General features: G+C 49.3%; 1 protein-coding gene across 10 annotated transcripts in view; it reads left to right on the top strand.

The window, feature by feature from the left end:
* Positions 1-18,017, top strand: part of CRACDL (CRACD like) — a 138,120-nt gene that overhangs the window by 102,146 nt on the left and 17,957 nt on the right. For 9 of the 10 annotated variants that reach the window (XM_060413960.1, XM_042246437.2, XM_042246438.1 and 6 more), the window contains exons 4-6: positions 7,889-8,024; positions 8,354-8,518; positions 14,080-14,307. In XM_060413960.1, coding sequence (XP_060269943.1) covers positions 7,889-8,024; positions 8,354-8,518; positions 14,080-14,307 — 529 coding nt within the window. The remainder of the gene's footprint in view (positions 1-7,888; positions 8,025-8,353; positions 8,519-14,079; positions 14,308-18,017) is intronic. The other variant, XM_042246441.2, reaches the window with a different exon arrangement.

Below are 18,017 nucleotides of genomic sequence, written 5' to 3' on the forward strand. Positions count from 1 at the left end.
CTTCTATCGCTAGAGTCCGCGGACGGTGCCCTTTTCATCTTTGTATTCTCGGCACCTGGCGGGGGCCAGTCCTGGTGGAGGTTCCCTGGAGTGCTGCTAGGAGAGGAAGCTTACTGTGGGGTAGGAAACGTCCTTCAAGAGCAGAGATGAAACAACATCTTCTCTCTTTTATCCCAGATTTACTGAGAGATCACTGATACATAACACTGTGGGAGTTCTAAAGCGTGCACTGTGTTGATTTAATGCACTTACACGCTGCCAAATGATCACCACCATAGCATTCCCTAATTCCTGCATCACGTCACCTAGTTACTATTTCTCTTTTGTGGTGAGAACGTGTAAGATCTACGCTCGTCGCAGTTTTCGAGTCTGTAATATGGCAGAATTACCTTTAATCGTGCTGCGCCAGCTGTGCTCTAGCCCCTGAACTTACTCACCTTGTGGCTGGAAGTTTGTACCCTTTGACAACATCTCCCTGTTCCCCCTACCCGCCCCCCCCCCCAGCCCCTGGTAACCACCGTTTAATCTTTGTGTCTGTGTTTGCGAAGTCATTTCAGTCGTGTCCGACTCTTTACGACCCTGGAGACCATAGCCCACCAGGCTCCCCTGTCCATGGGGTTCTCCAGGCAAGAATACTGGAATGTGTTGCTTTCTTTTTTAGATTCCACGTGTGAAATCATAGAGTATTGGTCTCTCTCTGTCTGACATATTTCACTTAGCCTAATGCCTTCAGCATCTGTCCATATTGTTGAACATGGAAGGATGTCCTTCCTTCTCATGAATAAATAATGTTCCATTTACATATGCATCATACCTTCTTTACCCATTCGCCCATTGATGGACCCCTAATTTGTTTCCATAGTTTGGCTGTTGTGAATAGTGCTACAGTGAACGTGGGAATTCAGATGTCTCTTCAAGATCCTGTTTTCATTTCCTTCAGATAAATACCCAAAAGCAGAATTGCTGGATCATATGATAGTTCTGTTGATACTTTTAACTCTTTGAGGAACCTCTGTACTGTTCTCCATGGTGACTGCCCCAACTTACATTCTCAGCAACAGTGCACAAGGGTTCACTTTTCTCCACATCCTTACTATCACTTCTCTCCTTTAATTTTTGTAAAAGCCATTGTCACAGATCTGAAGTGATGTCCCTTTGGTTTTGATTTGCATTTCCTTGATGGTTGGGGATGTTGAGTACCTTGTCACATGCCCGTGGGTCATCTGTTGTCTTTGACAAAATGTCTGTTTAGATCTTCTCATTTTGTATTTCGATTGGGTTTTTGCTGTTGAGTTGTATGAGTCCTTTATATATGTTACTATTTTGGATATTATCCCCTTACCAAATACAAGCTTGCAAATACTTTTTCCCATTCTGTAAATTGCCTTTTCATTTCAGTGATGGTTTCCTTTGCTGTGCAGAAGCTACTTAATGTGATGTATTCCTACTTGTTTATTTTTGATTTTGTTTCCTTTGCTTTGATGTCAGATTCAGTAACTCATTTCCAGATGTCAGGGCGCTTACTCCCTATTGTTTCTTCTAGTTTTTCAGTTTCAGGCCTTACATTCAAGTCTTTAATCCGTTTTGATTTTTGTGTATGGTGTGAGACAGTGATCCATTTCATTCTTTTGCCTGCGACTGTCCAAGTTTTCCAAACACTGTTTACTGAAGAGACTGTCCTTTCCCCATGGTGTATTCTTGGTTTCTATGTCGTGGAGTAACTGACAGTATAAGAAACAAAATTTTAAAGGTGCTCTTTAGTCTCTGTAAAGAGTCCATGAGCCTGCTAGACTTTGTAGAAACTTCTCATCAATCACCATGGGCAAAAAGGTCCACGCACCGGGGTTTCCCTGGTGGCTTAGAGGTAAAGAATCTGCCCGTCAGTGCAGGGGACACGGGTTCGTTGGCTGGTCCAGGAAGATCCCCCATGCCTGAGATCTGCTGAGCCTGTGTGCCACAACTGATGAGCCTGTGCCTCAGAGCCCAGGAGCTGCAGCTGCTGAAGCCTGTGTGCTCCGCAGCCTGTGCTCCACAGCAAGAGGAGCCGCTGCAATGAGAAGCCTGCGCACCACAACTGGAGAATAGCCCGAGCTCTCCACAACCAGGGAGAGCCCACGTACAGCAACAAAGACCCAGCACAGCTGAATAAAAGAAAACAAAGTTATAAAGAAAAAAGTTCCACTTACCAAGGTGCATGGATGCTGGCAAACCACATGAAGCCCTGTAGATTTGAAAAAGTTGATGCCTGTTTATTGAGTCAACGTGGTTATGCTTCTTGAGTCTCTTAATCTATTGGCTTGGCCAAAAAGTTTGCTCGGGTTTTCCTCACGATCGTATAGAGGGGACTCCTGTGGTGGTCCAGTGGCTCAGACTCTGTGCTCCGAATGTGGGAGGCCATGGTCTGATTCCTGGTCAGGGAACTGGATCCCACGCGCTACAGCTGCAAGTTTGCATGCTGCAACTAAAGATCACGCATACTGCAGCTAAGACCAAGTGTAGCCAGGCGAATAAAAATTTTTTTTTTAAAGACCCCATAGAAAACCCTGACCAACTTTTTGGCCAACCCGATGTAGCAATTTTACTTCACCACCACCCCCCACCCCCAGCTTTGTTTCATGTCACTGATCTCATGGAGACTATCCCACAATCTGCATCTGTTTTCTTTTCGTGTGGTTGATCTCATCTCTATATTCTCTGAATTTCTTGTAGAGCAGTAGATGGACCTAGAAACTTGATTAGCGGTGGATTTGATGGCGCTGGCACTTACTGCCCCATCACACCATCAGGCACATGCTTTCTGCTTGTCTCACTTCTGGTGATGCCTAGGCTGAGTCGTGGACTCAGGGGTTCTTTCTTATCTGATCCCGCCATCAACCCTCATCTGTTGGTTTTTACACCTGCTGATGGTCACTCCGTGCTTATCTACTCTTGCTTTATTGACTGCATCGAAGCCTTTGACTGTGTGGATCACAACAAACACTGGAAAATTCTTACAGAGATGGGAATACCAGACCACCTGACCTACCTCCTGAGAAATCTGTATGCGGGTCAAGAGGCAACAGTTAAAGCTGGACATGGAACAACAGACTGGTTCTAAATAGGAAAAGGAGTACATCAAGGCTGTATACTGTCAGCCTGCTTGTTTAACTTATATGCAGAGTACATCATGAGAAACGCTGGGCTGGAAGAAGCACAAGCTGGAATCAAGATTGCCAGGAGAAATATCAATAACCTCAGATACGCAGATGACACTACCCTTATGGCAGAAAGGGAAGAAGAACTAAAGAGCCTCTTGATGAAAGTGAAAGAGGAGAGTGAAAAAGTTGACTTAAAGCTCAACATTCAGAAAACGAAGATCATGGCATCTGGTCCCATCACTTCATGGCAAATAGATGGGGAAACAATGGAAACAGTGTCAGACTTTATTTTCTTGGGCTCCAAAATCACTGCAGATGGTGACTGCAGCCATGAAATTAAAAGATGCTTGCTCCTTGGAAGGAAAGTTATGACTAACCTAGACAGCATATTTAAAAGCAGAGACATTACTTTGCCAACAAAGGTCCATCTAGTCAAAGCTATAGTTTTTCCAGTAGTCATGTGTGGATGTGAGTTGGACTGTAAAGCTGAGTGCTAAAGAATTGATGCTTTTGAACTGTGGTGTTGGAGAAGACTCTTGAGAGTCCCTTGTACTGAAGGAGATCCAACCAGTCAATCCAGGCTCCTCTGTCCATGGAAACTCTCCAGGCAAGAATACTGGAGTGGGTTGCCATATCCTCCTCCAGTGGATCTTCTCAACCCAGGGATCAAACCCAGGTCTCCTGAATTGCAGGCAGATTCTTTACCAGCTGAGCTACCAGGGAAGCCCAATATGAGACTATCAGTTACTAATATTAGACTTAGAATTACGCTGAATCACCAGGGAAGTCCCAATCCTTATTTATTTTTATGCTCACATTGTCCCGTCTTATGCTACTGAGGGTCACTTCAGATTAGTTCCTTGTTCTTTTGATGTTTTGACGTTCCATTTGTTTCTGAAGGGGTCTTTTCTTTCTTGCCTGTTGAGAACTTTTCAATTATTTTGCACATTTCCTGCCCTAGACCTGTAATCAGCCATTTCCTCACAGGTTCCTTTAGCGTGAAGTGGTTTTGAGAGACCACAGAGAGGTGATGGTTGCTAGTTGTCGTTCAGTCACTCAGTCGTGTCCAACTCTTTGCCACCCCGTGGACTACAGCACACCAGGCTTCCCTGTCCTTCACCATCTCCCAGAGTTTGCTCAAACTCATGTTTGTTGAGTCGGTGATGCCATCCACCCATCTCATCCTCTGTTGCCCCCTTCTCCTCCTGCCCCCAATGTTTCCCAGCATCAGGGTCTTTTCCAGTGAGCTGGCTCTTTGCATCAGGTGGCCAAAGTATTGCTCCATCTTCATCTTCAACATCAGTCCTTCCAATGAATATTCAGGGTTGATTTCCTTTAGGATTGACTAGTCAGCTATCATTGCTTCTAAGCCTTTCCAGTAGATATAGCCAGGAAATATTTCTTTTTAAGAGAGAAAAATAAATCATTAATTCATTGATATTTCCAGTTCAGATTTAATTGTACAAAAATTTTACTTCCTTAATTCTTTGTTTGAATTCATTTTTCTCTAATACTGGAAATCTTGGCTCTTAATGAGACTAACAAAATTATTTTCTTCATCATATAATAATTTTATTACTCCCTTCCCCACACAGAGGTATTACATACTATAAAGATTGTTCTGTGTTGTTTTTTTTTTAAATCAACATTGCTACTGATATAAGAACTACAATTTGCTGTCTTTGTGCTTTTTGGTCTTAGATGTATCCTATTACGGATATAGAGTCAAAAGTAAAAAGTCTCTTGAAATCATTCTTTTCTCTGTGTGGTTATGCCAACAACCTGATATAAAATTAGACTTGTTTGTTTTCTGGTTTTAGAGACCAATTGATTTCCCTTTTTTTTGGTTTTGTCTTTTAACTATGCCAAATGTTTACATAGTTTCAAAGACAAAATTATACTTGTAAGTAAATACTGTGGCACCCTGTCTGCCCATCTTGTTCTGTCCTTCCCCTTCAAGGAGACTATTTTTATTCATTTGTTCCTTATCCTCCATTTTTTATTTTTAAAAAAATATACATGGGAACTTTCCTGGAGGTCCAGTGGTTGAAACTCCATGCTTCCAATATAGGGGGTGCACGTTCAAGCCCTGGTCAGGGAATTAAGATCCCACATGCTGCCCAGTGCAGCCGAGGTATTACAAAAACAAAAACAAAAAACCTTTTAAAAAATACACACAAACACACGTATGTTCATGTATGTTCACAGCCCTTTCCCAGGCAGAGCTAACCCACCATAAACAGTGCTCTGTGTTTATCTTTCACTTAGTAGGCTCTGATGTCGCCTGTACCCAAGGATGCGCCTCACCGCTCGGTCACCTGCAGAGCCTCTGTTGTCTGTTGCATGACGTCCCCCTGCTGGGGGACACGTGGCCTGCCTCCAGCCTCTTGCACGTATAAACGCTGCTGTTGTCAGTGGCCTCAGGCACAGGGCATTTCCACACTGTCTCGAATTCTAGTTACACGCAGCGCGGAGGTGTTTGGGCAGTGATTATGGTTTCCAGAGGGCATGGCCACAGGCTGCCCACTGCGGGAGGGAGCCCCAGGTGTGCATGTGACCTCTGGGACAAGAGTTGTTGGCAGAGGGGCCCTCCTGGTTCTCTCACTGGGCCTCACTCTCTCCCAGACACGTGCGGGCACTTGGGAACTCCAAGTTCCCCACTGACACACTTACTGCCGTGGCTGGAAGTGTTGCTGACCAGGGCTCTTGGCCTCCTTAAGCAATAGAAGTGGGCTTCCCAGGTGGTGCTAGTGGCAAAGAACCCAGCCGCCAATGTAGGAGACGCAGGGGATGCGGGTTCCATCCTCGGGTCGGGAAGATCCCTTCAAGAAGGAAATAGCAACCCGCTCCAGTATTCTTGCCTGGGAAATCCCATGGACAGAGGAGCCTGGTGGGCTACAGTCCATAGGGTCGCAAAGAGTCCGATATGACTGAGCAACTTAGCACAATCAATAGAAATAGAGGCCAGAGAAGAAGCTCAGGCAAGGCTTTACGTGGGCCCCTGCTGAAACAGGGGGAAATGAAAAGAAGCAATAATTTCTCTTGCTTGCTGGCTCCTTGAGAAGGATGAACTTGTTCCTTATATGAGGTGAGGGTAGAGGTGTGTCCAGGGGTCGGGCTACAGGGGTGGCTTAGGTGGTGCTGGGTGCAAGGGACACGCGCGGCCCCCTGCTTTCGCTTCCCTCTCTTCAAAAGTAGCAGTTGGGTTTTCTGGTCTCTCCGTATCTTTTGTCCAGAACTGGCCCCAGCTGCGCATGCATGCAGTTATTTTCAGTCCGTACTGTTTCCTTGTATTTTGTTCCTCTCGAGGAGGTGTGCCCAGGTGCAGGCGTCGCAGCTCTACAGCACAGGGCCCCAGGGCCCAGGCGTCTCATGTCACTAACCAGCACAGTTAGGTCTGTGGGGAGCAAGGGCACACCCAGGAGTCCCCAGGGTCTCCCAGGGGACAGGATGCCCAGGGCAGGGTCGGGGGCAGCTGGCGCTGAAGATGGCAGTGTCTGCGGGCCAGGCTTTCCTTCCTTCGTCTCGTCTGAGTCACCTCCTTCCACCTATTGTTCAGGTTGCCACTGCCACTAGGAACATCTGACACGAACTACCACAGCCTCTTAGGATGTTTTGTGAACATCCTGTGGGTTCCGTCTCCAACTGGAGCCTGGAGCCTGGGGCCGGGGAAGGGGCTGCGCCGATGACGCCCAAAGGGCCTGCCACCTACACGCTGGCCGAGTTGCACTAGTATCATTATCAGCAGTGAGGGGGCGTGGCTTTGCACTTGGCAGTTTTCGTTTCGTAAATTATTTATTTACTTATTTATTTTTGGCTGTGCTCGGCCTTCCTTGCTGCCCAGGCTTTTACTCTAGTCGTGTGGGGTGAGCAGGGCGGGGGCGGCGAGGGGGGGGGGTGCCTCCTCTTGAGTTGCGGCACTCACTTCTCACTGCGGTGGCTTCTCTTGCCGCAGAGCACGGGCTCCAGGCTCTTGGGCTCAGGAGCTGCTGCTCAGGAGCGTGGCTCAGGGGCTTAGTTGCTGCGAGACATGCAGGATCTTCCTGATCTGTCCTTTTGCTCTTAGTCACCCAGTCATCTCTGACTCTTTGAAACCCCGTGAGCTCTAACCCGCCAGGCTCCTCTGTCCTTGGGATTTTCCAGGCAAGAAATTGGGATGCCATTCCCTTCTCCAGGCTATCTTCCCAACCCAGGGACTGAACCTGCGTCTCCTGCATTGGCAGGCAGATTCTTTACCACCTGGGAGCCACCTGGGAAGCCCGCCATCCTCATTTCAAATTCGTGATTGTATATGTCCTGGACCACATGGTGAGGATGCCTCTGTCCAGCAGGCCCTCATTCTCCTGTGCAAACACGGCCTCCGGCCCCCCAAGGGAGTGCACGCTCGCCAACAGGGGACGACCTGACCCTCCCTGGGCGTGCAGCACAGCCCACTTCACAGCCTGCCAGCCAGCCCAGGCCCCCTGCCAGCCCTTCCTCTCTGCAGGCCTACTGTTCTGGACCTCTCACCTCATCAGACCTCGGTTTTCCCCTTAATGAAAAGAATTCACACCTCCTTCAGATATGTCAGGAAAATTCCTAGCTCTGCAGAGCTTCTAATAGTTGACTGCGGTATTTGATGGAATGAGCTGACTCAGAGCAGTTACAAACAAAATACGGCTGGACGGTTGCTGGAGGGTGTGCCCTTACCCTCATACTCGTAGGTTGATCCCGAGCCCAAACCCATAGTCGCAGTGCCTCTTTCTTCCTAGGGACTCGAGGGGCACGCTGGGGAGCCGGGCCCTCTCCCACGACAGTATTTTCATCCCCGAATCGGGGCAGGACCCTCCTCGGCCAGTGCGGGTGTTTTCCCAAGAAAACGTGTGTGACCGGATTAAAGCTCTGCAGGTAAACTTTCCTGGGCAGCGGATATGCATTGGGAAGTCTTAAAATGATACCTGCTTTTCCTTGATACATTTTAAAGCCTAATCGAATGCATGTCACAGCTCTCCCAAGACTCACCCAGTTAGTTACAGACGGGCCATGTCTCCTCATTCATAACCACTCACTTTCAAGATGACAGCAGGGGAACTGGTGGCAGACACTGAGTTTATTTAGCTCCCCGGCCTGGGCAAGGATGTTAAAAATACCTCCGGAATGAATGAATTACAGCAGGGGAGTTTGGGGAGAAAAGTCACTGATGAAAACTACAGCAAATGTTCTTTATTCCAATCTAGTTAAAAATACAGTGTAATGTGAAAATGGGGCCGCCGCCTCCTCCCGGGAGCCTTCCAACCAAGCGGGGAGATGATGCCGGCATGAGCTCTGAGGATGACGGTCTGCCCAGGAGCCCCCCCGAGATGTCCCTGCTTCATGACATTGGTTCCAGCACTACCATAAAGGCAAGTGCCACCTGCGCCACCCGGCTCCCTCCACCTCCTCCCCCTGCCTCCACACTGGGCCGTCGGGCTCTGGTGGCCCCTGTGTGTGTTCCCCGAAGATTCCCATGAAGACTCCCGCTCAATGTGCCTGGAGGGATTCCAGCCAGCTCACTGGAGCCCACTGTCCATCCTTGGGCTGTATTTATTTTCATTCTTTGAGCAGAAATTCAAGTCTCATTCAGGGATACGGTTTGGGGAGCATTTTCCACGGTGGTTGTAGATCTGATGCAGTCAACCTCCTTTTTCCTGTCTGAGCAGATGACCAGAGCAGGTATCCCATTTGAAAACGGAAAACAGTCGGAGTCTGCTTTCTGTCCTCATGATATTTGGCTGGAGGGAGAAGGGAGCTTCCCAGGTGGCTCAGTGGTAAAGAATCTGCCTGCCAATGCAGGAGACACGAGTTTGATCCCTGGATCTGAAAGAGCCCCTGGAAGAAGGTATGGGAACCCACTCTGGTATTCTTTCCTGGGAAATCCCATGGACAGAGGAGCCTGGAGGCTTCAGTCCGTGAGGTCACAAAGAGCTGGACACGACTGAGTGACTGCGCACAAGCAGCGAGTGGTAACACATCCAATTTAGTCTAGGCTCCTGCGTCTGCGTTTGGGACTCTGAGAACTTGTTGGTTTAGGGCTAGAAATGTGAGATGTGGCGCTGGGGGACAGGGCAACAGGGAAAGTTTGACAAGCAGGAGAGGTGTCTCTGACCCCATAAGGGGGGAGACTGATCCCAGAAGCCCCCCATCCGCTTTGAAATCCAGGAGGAAGAACTGAGCCTTTTCCCCTTGTATACGGACAGCACGGCCCACACTGCCACCACCTGAGTCCCTAGGGCGGGCTGAATGATGAAATATATGTCACTGGTGCTACACGAATGCATAAGTGGCCAAACAGACGACCATTTTCCCCTTGTAGACAAGCCGCCTGGTGGGGTGGGTGGAGCTGGCATTACCAGCGCCATCATCCGTTAGCTAGAGCCACATCCCTGCCCTGTGTGCCCACGGAGGGTCCGAGTGCCCTGGTCAAGGGCCATCCTTGGGGGATTTCTGCAGATTCTGTGCTGCTCTGAAATAGCTTCAGCAGTCAGCTCAGCTGGGAAGCTCAGAAGTTCCCCTGCAAAGGCAGATTGTCACTGTTCAGTCACTCAATCATGTTGACTCTTTGCAACCCCATGGACTGCAGCACACCAGGCTTCCCTATCTTCCACTCTCCCAGAGTTTGCTCAGACTCATGTCCATTGAGTCGAGGATGCCATCCAGCTCATCCTCTGTCATCCCCTTCTCTTCCTGCCTTCAGTCTTTCCCAGCATCAGGGTCTTTTCCAATGAGTCGGTTCTTCGCATCAGGTAGCCAAAGTTTTGGAGCTGCAACTGCAGCATCAGTGTTTCCTGTGAATATTCAGGGTTGATTTCATTTAGGATTGATTGGTTTGATCTCCTAGCAGTCCAAGGGGCTCTCAAGAGTCTTCTCCAGCACCAGAGTTCAAAAGCAGGAAAAGGAGTATTTACCTGACTTGGGTGTGGCTGTGGGTTCTCAGAAGGCAGAGGAAGGGCTGTGGTATAGCTGAAGTGTGAACACACCCAGGGCAGGGGTTCCCTCATAGCAGGCCAGAGAATGACTCCTTCCAGAATTCTGCCCTACTTGCTCCACGAGCAGGTCAGAGGGCAGTGGGCCACCCGCACCTGCTCTCCCAGCTGGACGAGAAAGCAGAGGAGACACGGAGGAAGGTGTGGCCCATTTCCTGGACTCCAGGCTCACCCTGCACCCTTCGGGTGCTGGGGAAAGGTGGCAGGCTGATGGCCGTGTAAGGTGTCATCACCAGGTAACACTCATATCTCGGCATCTTCATTGGCGGAGCCTCAGGAATGGATGTGATTTTGTGTTTGTACCATGTGGTGGGGGAACGTGAACCACCATAGACTGACTCACCTCCACTCCATCCCATGGTTCTCTGACGTTCCCAGCAACATGGTTCTCTGCATTTAGCTGGGACAGTCAGCTGGGATAGACAGTATAGGAGAGTTGGTAGCTTCTAAATCTGTTAAGGATTCAAGTGTGAACCCAGCCTCAAACCCATAAAGTGCCATGATGCACAAATTTCAGTCTGACTAGGAGCCATTCATACGGGGCAGGGCTGACCTTGTCTTCAACATCCCTCCTTTCGTGGTGACATTCTTTTTTTTTTTTTTTTTTAATTGAGTAATAGGACCCATTCACTGGCATCATCGGTAACCAAAATTTGAGACTTTAAGACTTAAAAAAATATATATATATTTATTGCTGTGGTTTTGAAGATGCAGTGACCATATTTTGTGCCCTGAAAGTTTTTAGGGCCCAGTGAGTCAACCAAGAGGGGAAAACAACACACACAGCATTTGATATAATGGAACCATAAACCCCAAAAGGATGGGACTGTGGGCTGTTTGATCTTTTCCTGTTGTGACACCTCACACAGGCCCACTTGCTCGACAGAGAAACTTAGTGAAGATTATTATGAAGAAAAGGTCTTCAGTAAAATGTGTTTGGTGACACTGCCAAGATAACATTTCCTGGTGAATGGGTTTTTCAGAAAATATATGGGATTATTTTTAAGTTGCTCTAGCATGTGAGGTAACAATGGATGATGTTTGCTTAGTGATGTTTAAGGTAAAATTACACCTAAGAGGTCCTTGTCTAGGTTTCCTGCCATTAAGTAAGAAACAGGGGGTCAAGGGTGGCAGACTGGCAGGTCTCATTTGCTCTGGGTGATGAGGAAGAGAGCAAGGGAGACGGCCCAGCTCTGCCAGCCAAAGGCTGCACAGCCATCACTGCTGGTGAGGCCGCAGCCTGGCCCGTTGCCTCTGGGACCTGGGGGAGAACGGAGTGGGCTCAGGCAGCTCTGTGCCTCCCCGCGCGGGGACCCATTCCCCACGCACCACACTCCACCCCTTCCTCAGTGTCAGGGCCCCTGTTTTTGAGGACGGTTAGGGTGAAGCAGCTGTCACCCAGGGTAACCCCACAGAAGCCTCTGAACCCCAGGCTACTTCCTCAGGGCTTTGATCCACAGTCCCCCAACAAAGAGCAACTTGTTAGACTCCTATTAAATGCTCCACTTCCAGAATCATCCAGAAGCACAGATTCCAGGAATACTGGAGAACTGGGAGCAAGCAGTGTAAACATGAGCTCCAGAAGCTGCCGGCCCGCAGATAAAAAGACAAGTCAGCTTCTCCTCCTCTCCCGGATCTCAGCCCAGCTCACGTAGTTGCCTCACTGATCAGAGACAGAGCTTGATTCTCCTTAATCAGGAAGGGGCCCCAAGGACTCTCAGAACGACAGCTCAGACAGAGGCGAGGGCCCAGTCCCCTTTCAGGAAGATGAGCCGTGGTGGCCAGCAGGTGGGTTTTCGGGGACAGAGGCCCAAGTTCAGGGTCAGAGACGTTCAGCTCCTTCCCAGACACCCACTTCAGAGCCAGGGTGGACCGTCTGTTTGGACGGTGCACACTTGGGAGCCCCAAGGAGAGCAGGCAGGGAATGTTGGCCCTTCAGGTTTACAGAGGGGTGACCCCAGCCCACGTCGTCGCTGGGGATCATTCTCACTCATGGAGTCACCCCATGTGCAGAGCAGTTCATCTTGTTTGCTCTCTTGAGTCCCAGACAGTAAGAAAGAAAACCCAAATCTCAGCAAGTGTGGATATCACTGTCCCTCCAGACAAGGGCACAGGGTTCTAACATGGACTCAGAGTGACATGGACGCATCCTGCCATGACTTTAAGGAGAACTACCTGGGGAAGACATCACCTGTCCAGTCGCAGGTGACTTCCCGAGGCATCAGCGACTGGGTGGGAGTCAAGGCCACAGGCATAGAGGGAGACATGGCCGTGAATCCTGTAGTTCATTTAAAAATTTTTCCTATTTTATTCCCCTAAGAACTCGAATCGATAAAGCCACAGAACTAAAAGAGATTATGTTCACTTAGATTCCTCTCCTCCTCATTTTATTTATCTATTTTTACAAATAGTTTTGTTTTTGTTATTTTTAATTTTTGGCTGCATAGCATGTGGGATCTTAGTTCCTCGACCAGGGATTGAACCCGTGCCTCCTGCAGTGGAAGCTTGGAGTCTTAAACCAGTGGCCTTCCAGGAAAGTCCCATGCCCTCATTTTAGTAATTGTCTTCTCCCAGTCTACAGGGATAAACTTTGTACTTGCATCAGATCAGTTCAGTTCAGTCACTCACTCATGTCTGACCCTTTGTGACCCCATGGACTGCAGCACACCAGGCTTCTATGTCCATCACCAACTCCCGGAGCTTACTCAAACTCATGTCCATCAAGTTGGTAATGCCATCCAACCATCTCATCCTCTGTTGTCCCCTTCTCCTCCCACCTTCAACCTTTCCCAGCATCAGGGTCTTTTCCAGTGAGTCAGTTCTTCACATCAGGTGGCCAAAGTATTGGAGTTTCAGCTTCAGCATCAGTCCTTCCAATGAACACCCAGGACTGGTCTCCTTTAGGATGGACTGGTTGGATCTTGCAGTCCAAGGGACCCTCAAGAGTCTTCTCCAAAACCACAGTTCAAAAGCGTCAATTCTTTGGCACTCAGCTTTCTTTATGTTCCAACTCTCACATCCATACATGACTACTGGAAAAACCATAGCTTTGACTAGACAGACTTTTGCAGGCAAAGTAATGTCTCTGCTTTTTAATATGCTGTCTAGGTTGGTCATAGCTTTTCTTCCAAGGAGCAGGCATCTTATAATTTCAAGGCATCAGACAGTAGGAGATAATTATGTTAGCAGGCCGCTGGCCACCCGCATCATCCTGTTGCTGCCTCATTCCTGAGAAGACCATTGACTAAATCATATTGAGGTGCATAAACTTATGATCTTGAGTTAAAATGTAAACATTGTACCACCTCACACCCATTATGACAGCTACTATTAAAAAAAAAACCAGAAAATAACAAATGTTGGTGGAGAGAATACAGACATTGATACCCTTGTGCAGTGTTAGTGGAAATATAAAATAGTGTAGCCACTATGGAAATCAGTATGATGGTTCCTGAAAAAAATTAAACATGATGTTACCTAGTGTTAGAAGCGTTAGTTGCTTAGTCATGTCTGATTCTTTGCAACCCCATGGACTATATAGCCCGCCAGGCTCCCCTGTCCATGGGATTCTCCAGGCAAGAATACTGGAGTATTCTTTCTCTTTTTTCACACCCCTGGGTCTTGCCCATGACTTTCAGAGATGGGGCCAAGCCTGACCCCACCCTCGGAGGAATCGGGCTGGTCAGTTTCATGGGAGAAAGTTCCTTGTCTGAAGCACCTATGCAGCTGCTGTGGGTGGGCGAAGGCAGAGTTACCCATTGATGGAGCACCTCAGACTCGGGTTCTTGGAAATGAGTGATGGGCCTGCAGGGTTGACCCACCATTTCAAACCCCAAGCCCAGAGATGAGCATGATGAAAGGGGAGGCTGATGTGCTGGCTGTGCTGTTTGCTGTCTGTCAAGAGGCTGATGCTTGGCCTGTCTGCTCCTTGTCCCCTGAAGGTCTGTGTGGTTTCCTCATCTCGGCCGCAGTCTCCAGACCAGCTCTTCTCCAGGCAAGCGAGCGAAACTTCCGCCTCCCCTAGGACCTCGGACAGCAGCATGGTGCCCGTGGCTGACTTCGATTACCCCCCAGAGTTCTCCTCCTGCCTGGACAACTCTGCGGCCAAGCACAAGCTCCTCGTCAAGCCCCGCAACCAGCGGTCCAGCAAGATGAGGCGGCTGTCCTCGGTAACCGGCCAGAGGCAGGGTGGGCAGGCCCCAAGCACCCAGACACCCGGCTCCTTCCCTGTAGGGTCCCCATCCTCTGAACCACCACCTACCCCTGTGGGACCATGACCAGACTCCAGAAGCTGGGGGTGCTCGGGGTTTCAACGTAAGTCAGATAAGCCCCTCCCAACAAAGCACTTACTTATTTGTTCGGTCATTCATTCTACAACGCGTGCCAAGAGCCTACTGTGAGCCATGGGGCGCCTCCTTCCCACTGCCTTCCGTGTGATGTCCACACTGCAGGCCTGGCACAACCAGGCCCTGCCTGTTTACCTCTTCCTGTTCTCACCAAACATGTTTTGACTTCCTTTCTTCTTTTGGAGCTCACCAGGCTGTCTCCCATCCCAGGCCTTAGGACCTGCTGTTGTATCCCCTGCTTGGGACACCCCCTATTCAGCCCTTGAGGGGATGGGCTTCCAGGTCCTCCCTATGAGGTTCCCCCGAGCATCCTGTGGAAAGCAGCCCACCTGCCAATCACTGTGGGCACTTTCTCCATGGCACTGGCCACACACAGATGTGACCTTTGTCAATGGAGGCGCTTGGGTTTCACTGGTGGTTGAGATGGTAAAGAATCTGCCTGCAATGCAGAAGACCTGGATTCAATCCCTGGGTCAGGAAGATCCCCTAAAGAAGGAAATGGCAACCCACTCCAGTATTCTTGCCTGGAGAATTCCATGGACAGAGGAGCCTGGCGGGCTTCGGTCCACGGGGTCACAGAGTCGGGCATGACTGAGCAACTAGCACTTTTTCACTTTCTGTGAGAAGACTGTGCTTCTAGCTTCTAGTCACAGAGATGCCATCCCCATGGGTGTTAGTGGAACACCTGAATGAATGACCAAATGTGTGTGAGTGAACGAGCGGGAAGAAGCTGAACAGCTAGAATGGACGCTGCCTGGGGTGAGGACCCACCCAGCGGCGGAGGAGTGGTGCCCTGTAAGGACGTGCTGCCCAGGGCAGGCATCAGCCGGTCCCCCGGGAGCTGAGAGCGCGCTCGTGCAGTGCATCAGGTTCACGGGACAGTTGTCCCCCTCACCACTGCCACGCCTCATCCCCAGATGAGCTGAGAAGCAGGGTGTGGGGCCAGCCTGGCCACCCGGAATGACAGGGCTAAGGAAGGGATACTCAGAGACTGACATCCCTTCCTCCTTCCCTCAGGACAAGACCATGAGGTGTTGATGAGGTACCAGGGCAAGCTGGACACTGCAGCGGGAGGCAGTGGGCGGGCTCTCTCAGATTTCAGAGACCCCCTGGAGAGAGTGGCTTTTCTTCTGGGCATGTGGAAGGCGCTTTCCTTTTTTTTTCTCCCTGTCTGTCTCTTGCTTATTATATTATGGAAGTGGTTTATAATTTATGTTCCAGAATCAAAATTCTAGACTTGATATAATTGGTTTACAGACTAGATTTTAAATAAAGGGAATAGCGATGAACTCAGAGATGTTATAATTTGCCCCAAGTTGTACAGTAACTTTTGTTCCTCATCTAAAGGTTTACATGAAGTAATGTAGGATTTTCACATTCTTTAATTGTGGAAGGTGCTTTTTAAACTCACGCCAGCAGGATAGAATTCTGAGAGAGAGAACTCTGCAGAAAGAAGGAGGCCATGTTACCCTTGGGCTTATGGCCTGTCCTGTCCCTCCGGCAGACTGGGGGGACCTAGGTGTTTGGGCAAATGCTTCTGTGTGCAGTGTCTCTCCAGTTAAAGGCTCAGTGCCACTGGGACTTGCAAGACCCACTGACTCCAATCTGCCTACCCTCATGCCGAGCGCGGCCACAGGACAAGGCAAAGCCAGCTCCCTCTGGCCCAGGTCTGAGCTTCCTTCCCATGGGGATGTCTTTTGCCCTGGAAGGGTGTGTGTGTGGCCAGCCACTGCCTGCCCAGGACTTGGCAGCAGGAAGCCCAGCTCGTACTCCGGGTGGAAATGCATCATCCTCTCTTACTGTCCCCTGGGCAGAGCTCTTCCTCTTTCTTTACTTTTGAACTTGACTTAGCTCTTGAACCCCATCTTTTAGGATAAGAAGATTTCAGGCTGATTTACTGATTTACACAGACTGATTTAGGCAGTCTGTGTAAACTTGGTCATTCCTCGATTTAAACTCCGCCTTCTGCACATCTTGCCCCCTTTCTGGGTCGGGAGCAGACGTTTTTGGAGGTGTCTGTATTTTCTGGATTGCACAGAGGTGTCACTGGTGTCACTGTTGGGTCCATGCCAGCTTCCTCCTTCCTGGTCCCCCACTGTAACCCCCTTGGAGCTGTCAGTGGCTCAAGCTGGATGTACCCAAGCCAGGCCTGCTCCTCAACTTTATGTGGACTTAGCCTGAGTTCCAGTCATTTTAAAACATGACCCATATCCTAAAGGATTTCCACATCAGGGATTTCCCTCAGTAACAAAAGACAAGTAAAACCTTGCATGCTTGCTAAGTTGCTTCAGTCGTGGCCGACTCTTTGCGATGCTATGGACCGTAGCCCTCCAGGCTCCTCTGTCCATGGGGATTCTCCAGGCAAGAATAGTGGGATGGGTTGCCGAGCCCTCCTCCAGGGGACCTTCCCACCCAGGGATCAAACCCACATCTCTTATGTCTCCTGCATTGGCAGGTGGGTTCTTTATCACTAGCACCACCTGAGACACCCCAATAACATCTTAGGAACCTGAAACCTTTGAAAATTCTTCTGGAAATTTCACATGTTCCTCTTTTCAAAACCAGAGGAATAGGATTGTGCATCACGGCATGGCTAGCTTTGGTGTCATCACAAACATCCCGGTTATCTTGTGTTAGCAAGCAGATGCCAGCTGGGAAGTGTTAAAATAACAACCAAAACCTAGTGCAGACAGTCCCCTGGGTGTTTCTTAAAAGGACAGAAGGAGGTCACTGCACGTGTGCAGCAACCAGGGTGATGCTTGAAAAACCTGAAGACAGGTCTAAAGTCTTGTTGAAAACACCAGCATCAATGCTCTCGGCCTTTTGGTCATTTTCACATTTGCTTTTGAATGATCCTGATTACCATGATCTCCTTTCCCTCCTAAAAGAGCAGGAATTGACTTTGTGGATAGCAGGGAGGAAGAAGTGGACTAACTGTAGATTCCAGAGACCTTTCGGAAGAAAAATAGCACAAGTGTTCGTCTCTCAGTTGTGTCTGACTCTTTGTGACCCCATGGACTGTAGCCTGCCAGGCTCCTCTGTCTGTGGGATATTCCAGGCAGGAAAACTGGAGTGGGTAGTCATTCCCTTCTCCAGGGGATCTTTCTGACCCAGGTCTCCTGCATTGCCGGCAGATTCTTTGCTGTCTGAGCCACAAGGGAAGGCCCAAGGCTATGTCTTATTGTCACACCACACCAGGCAAGGGTTTCTTCAGGAGTGAGATTGGAGATAGCTCTGGAGGTCCTGGGGGAGCCCTGGAGGTGAGCGGGGAGCAGCCAGCCGACCAGTCGCTCAGATCCAGAATCTGGCACATACAGTGGCAGAGGCTTGGCTTGACCTGAGTAGGGAGTGGGAGAAATAATTTAAAATGGAAGAATATACGACTTCAAATTTAGCTTAAAAGTTTGGGCTTTGTCCTAACAGAGATGGTTTGCTGCTGACTGTGTTGGACCTGATATGAACTGGTTTTAGGCAAACCAGCCTGCCCTCACTATGAGTGTACAGCCCTGGAGAGAGAGGGCACTGACATGGGA

Source organism: Ovis aries, chromosome 3 (genome assembly GCF_016772045.2).
Source record: "Ovis aries strain OAR_USU_Benz2616 breed Rambouillet chromosome 3, ARS-UI_Ramb_v3.0, whole genome shotgun sequence".
NCBI lineage: Eukaryota > Metazoa > Chordata > Mammalia > Artiodactyla > Bovidae > Ovis > Ovis aries.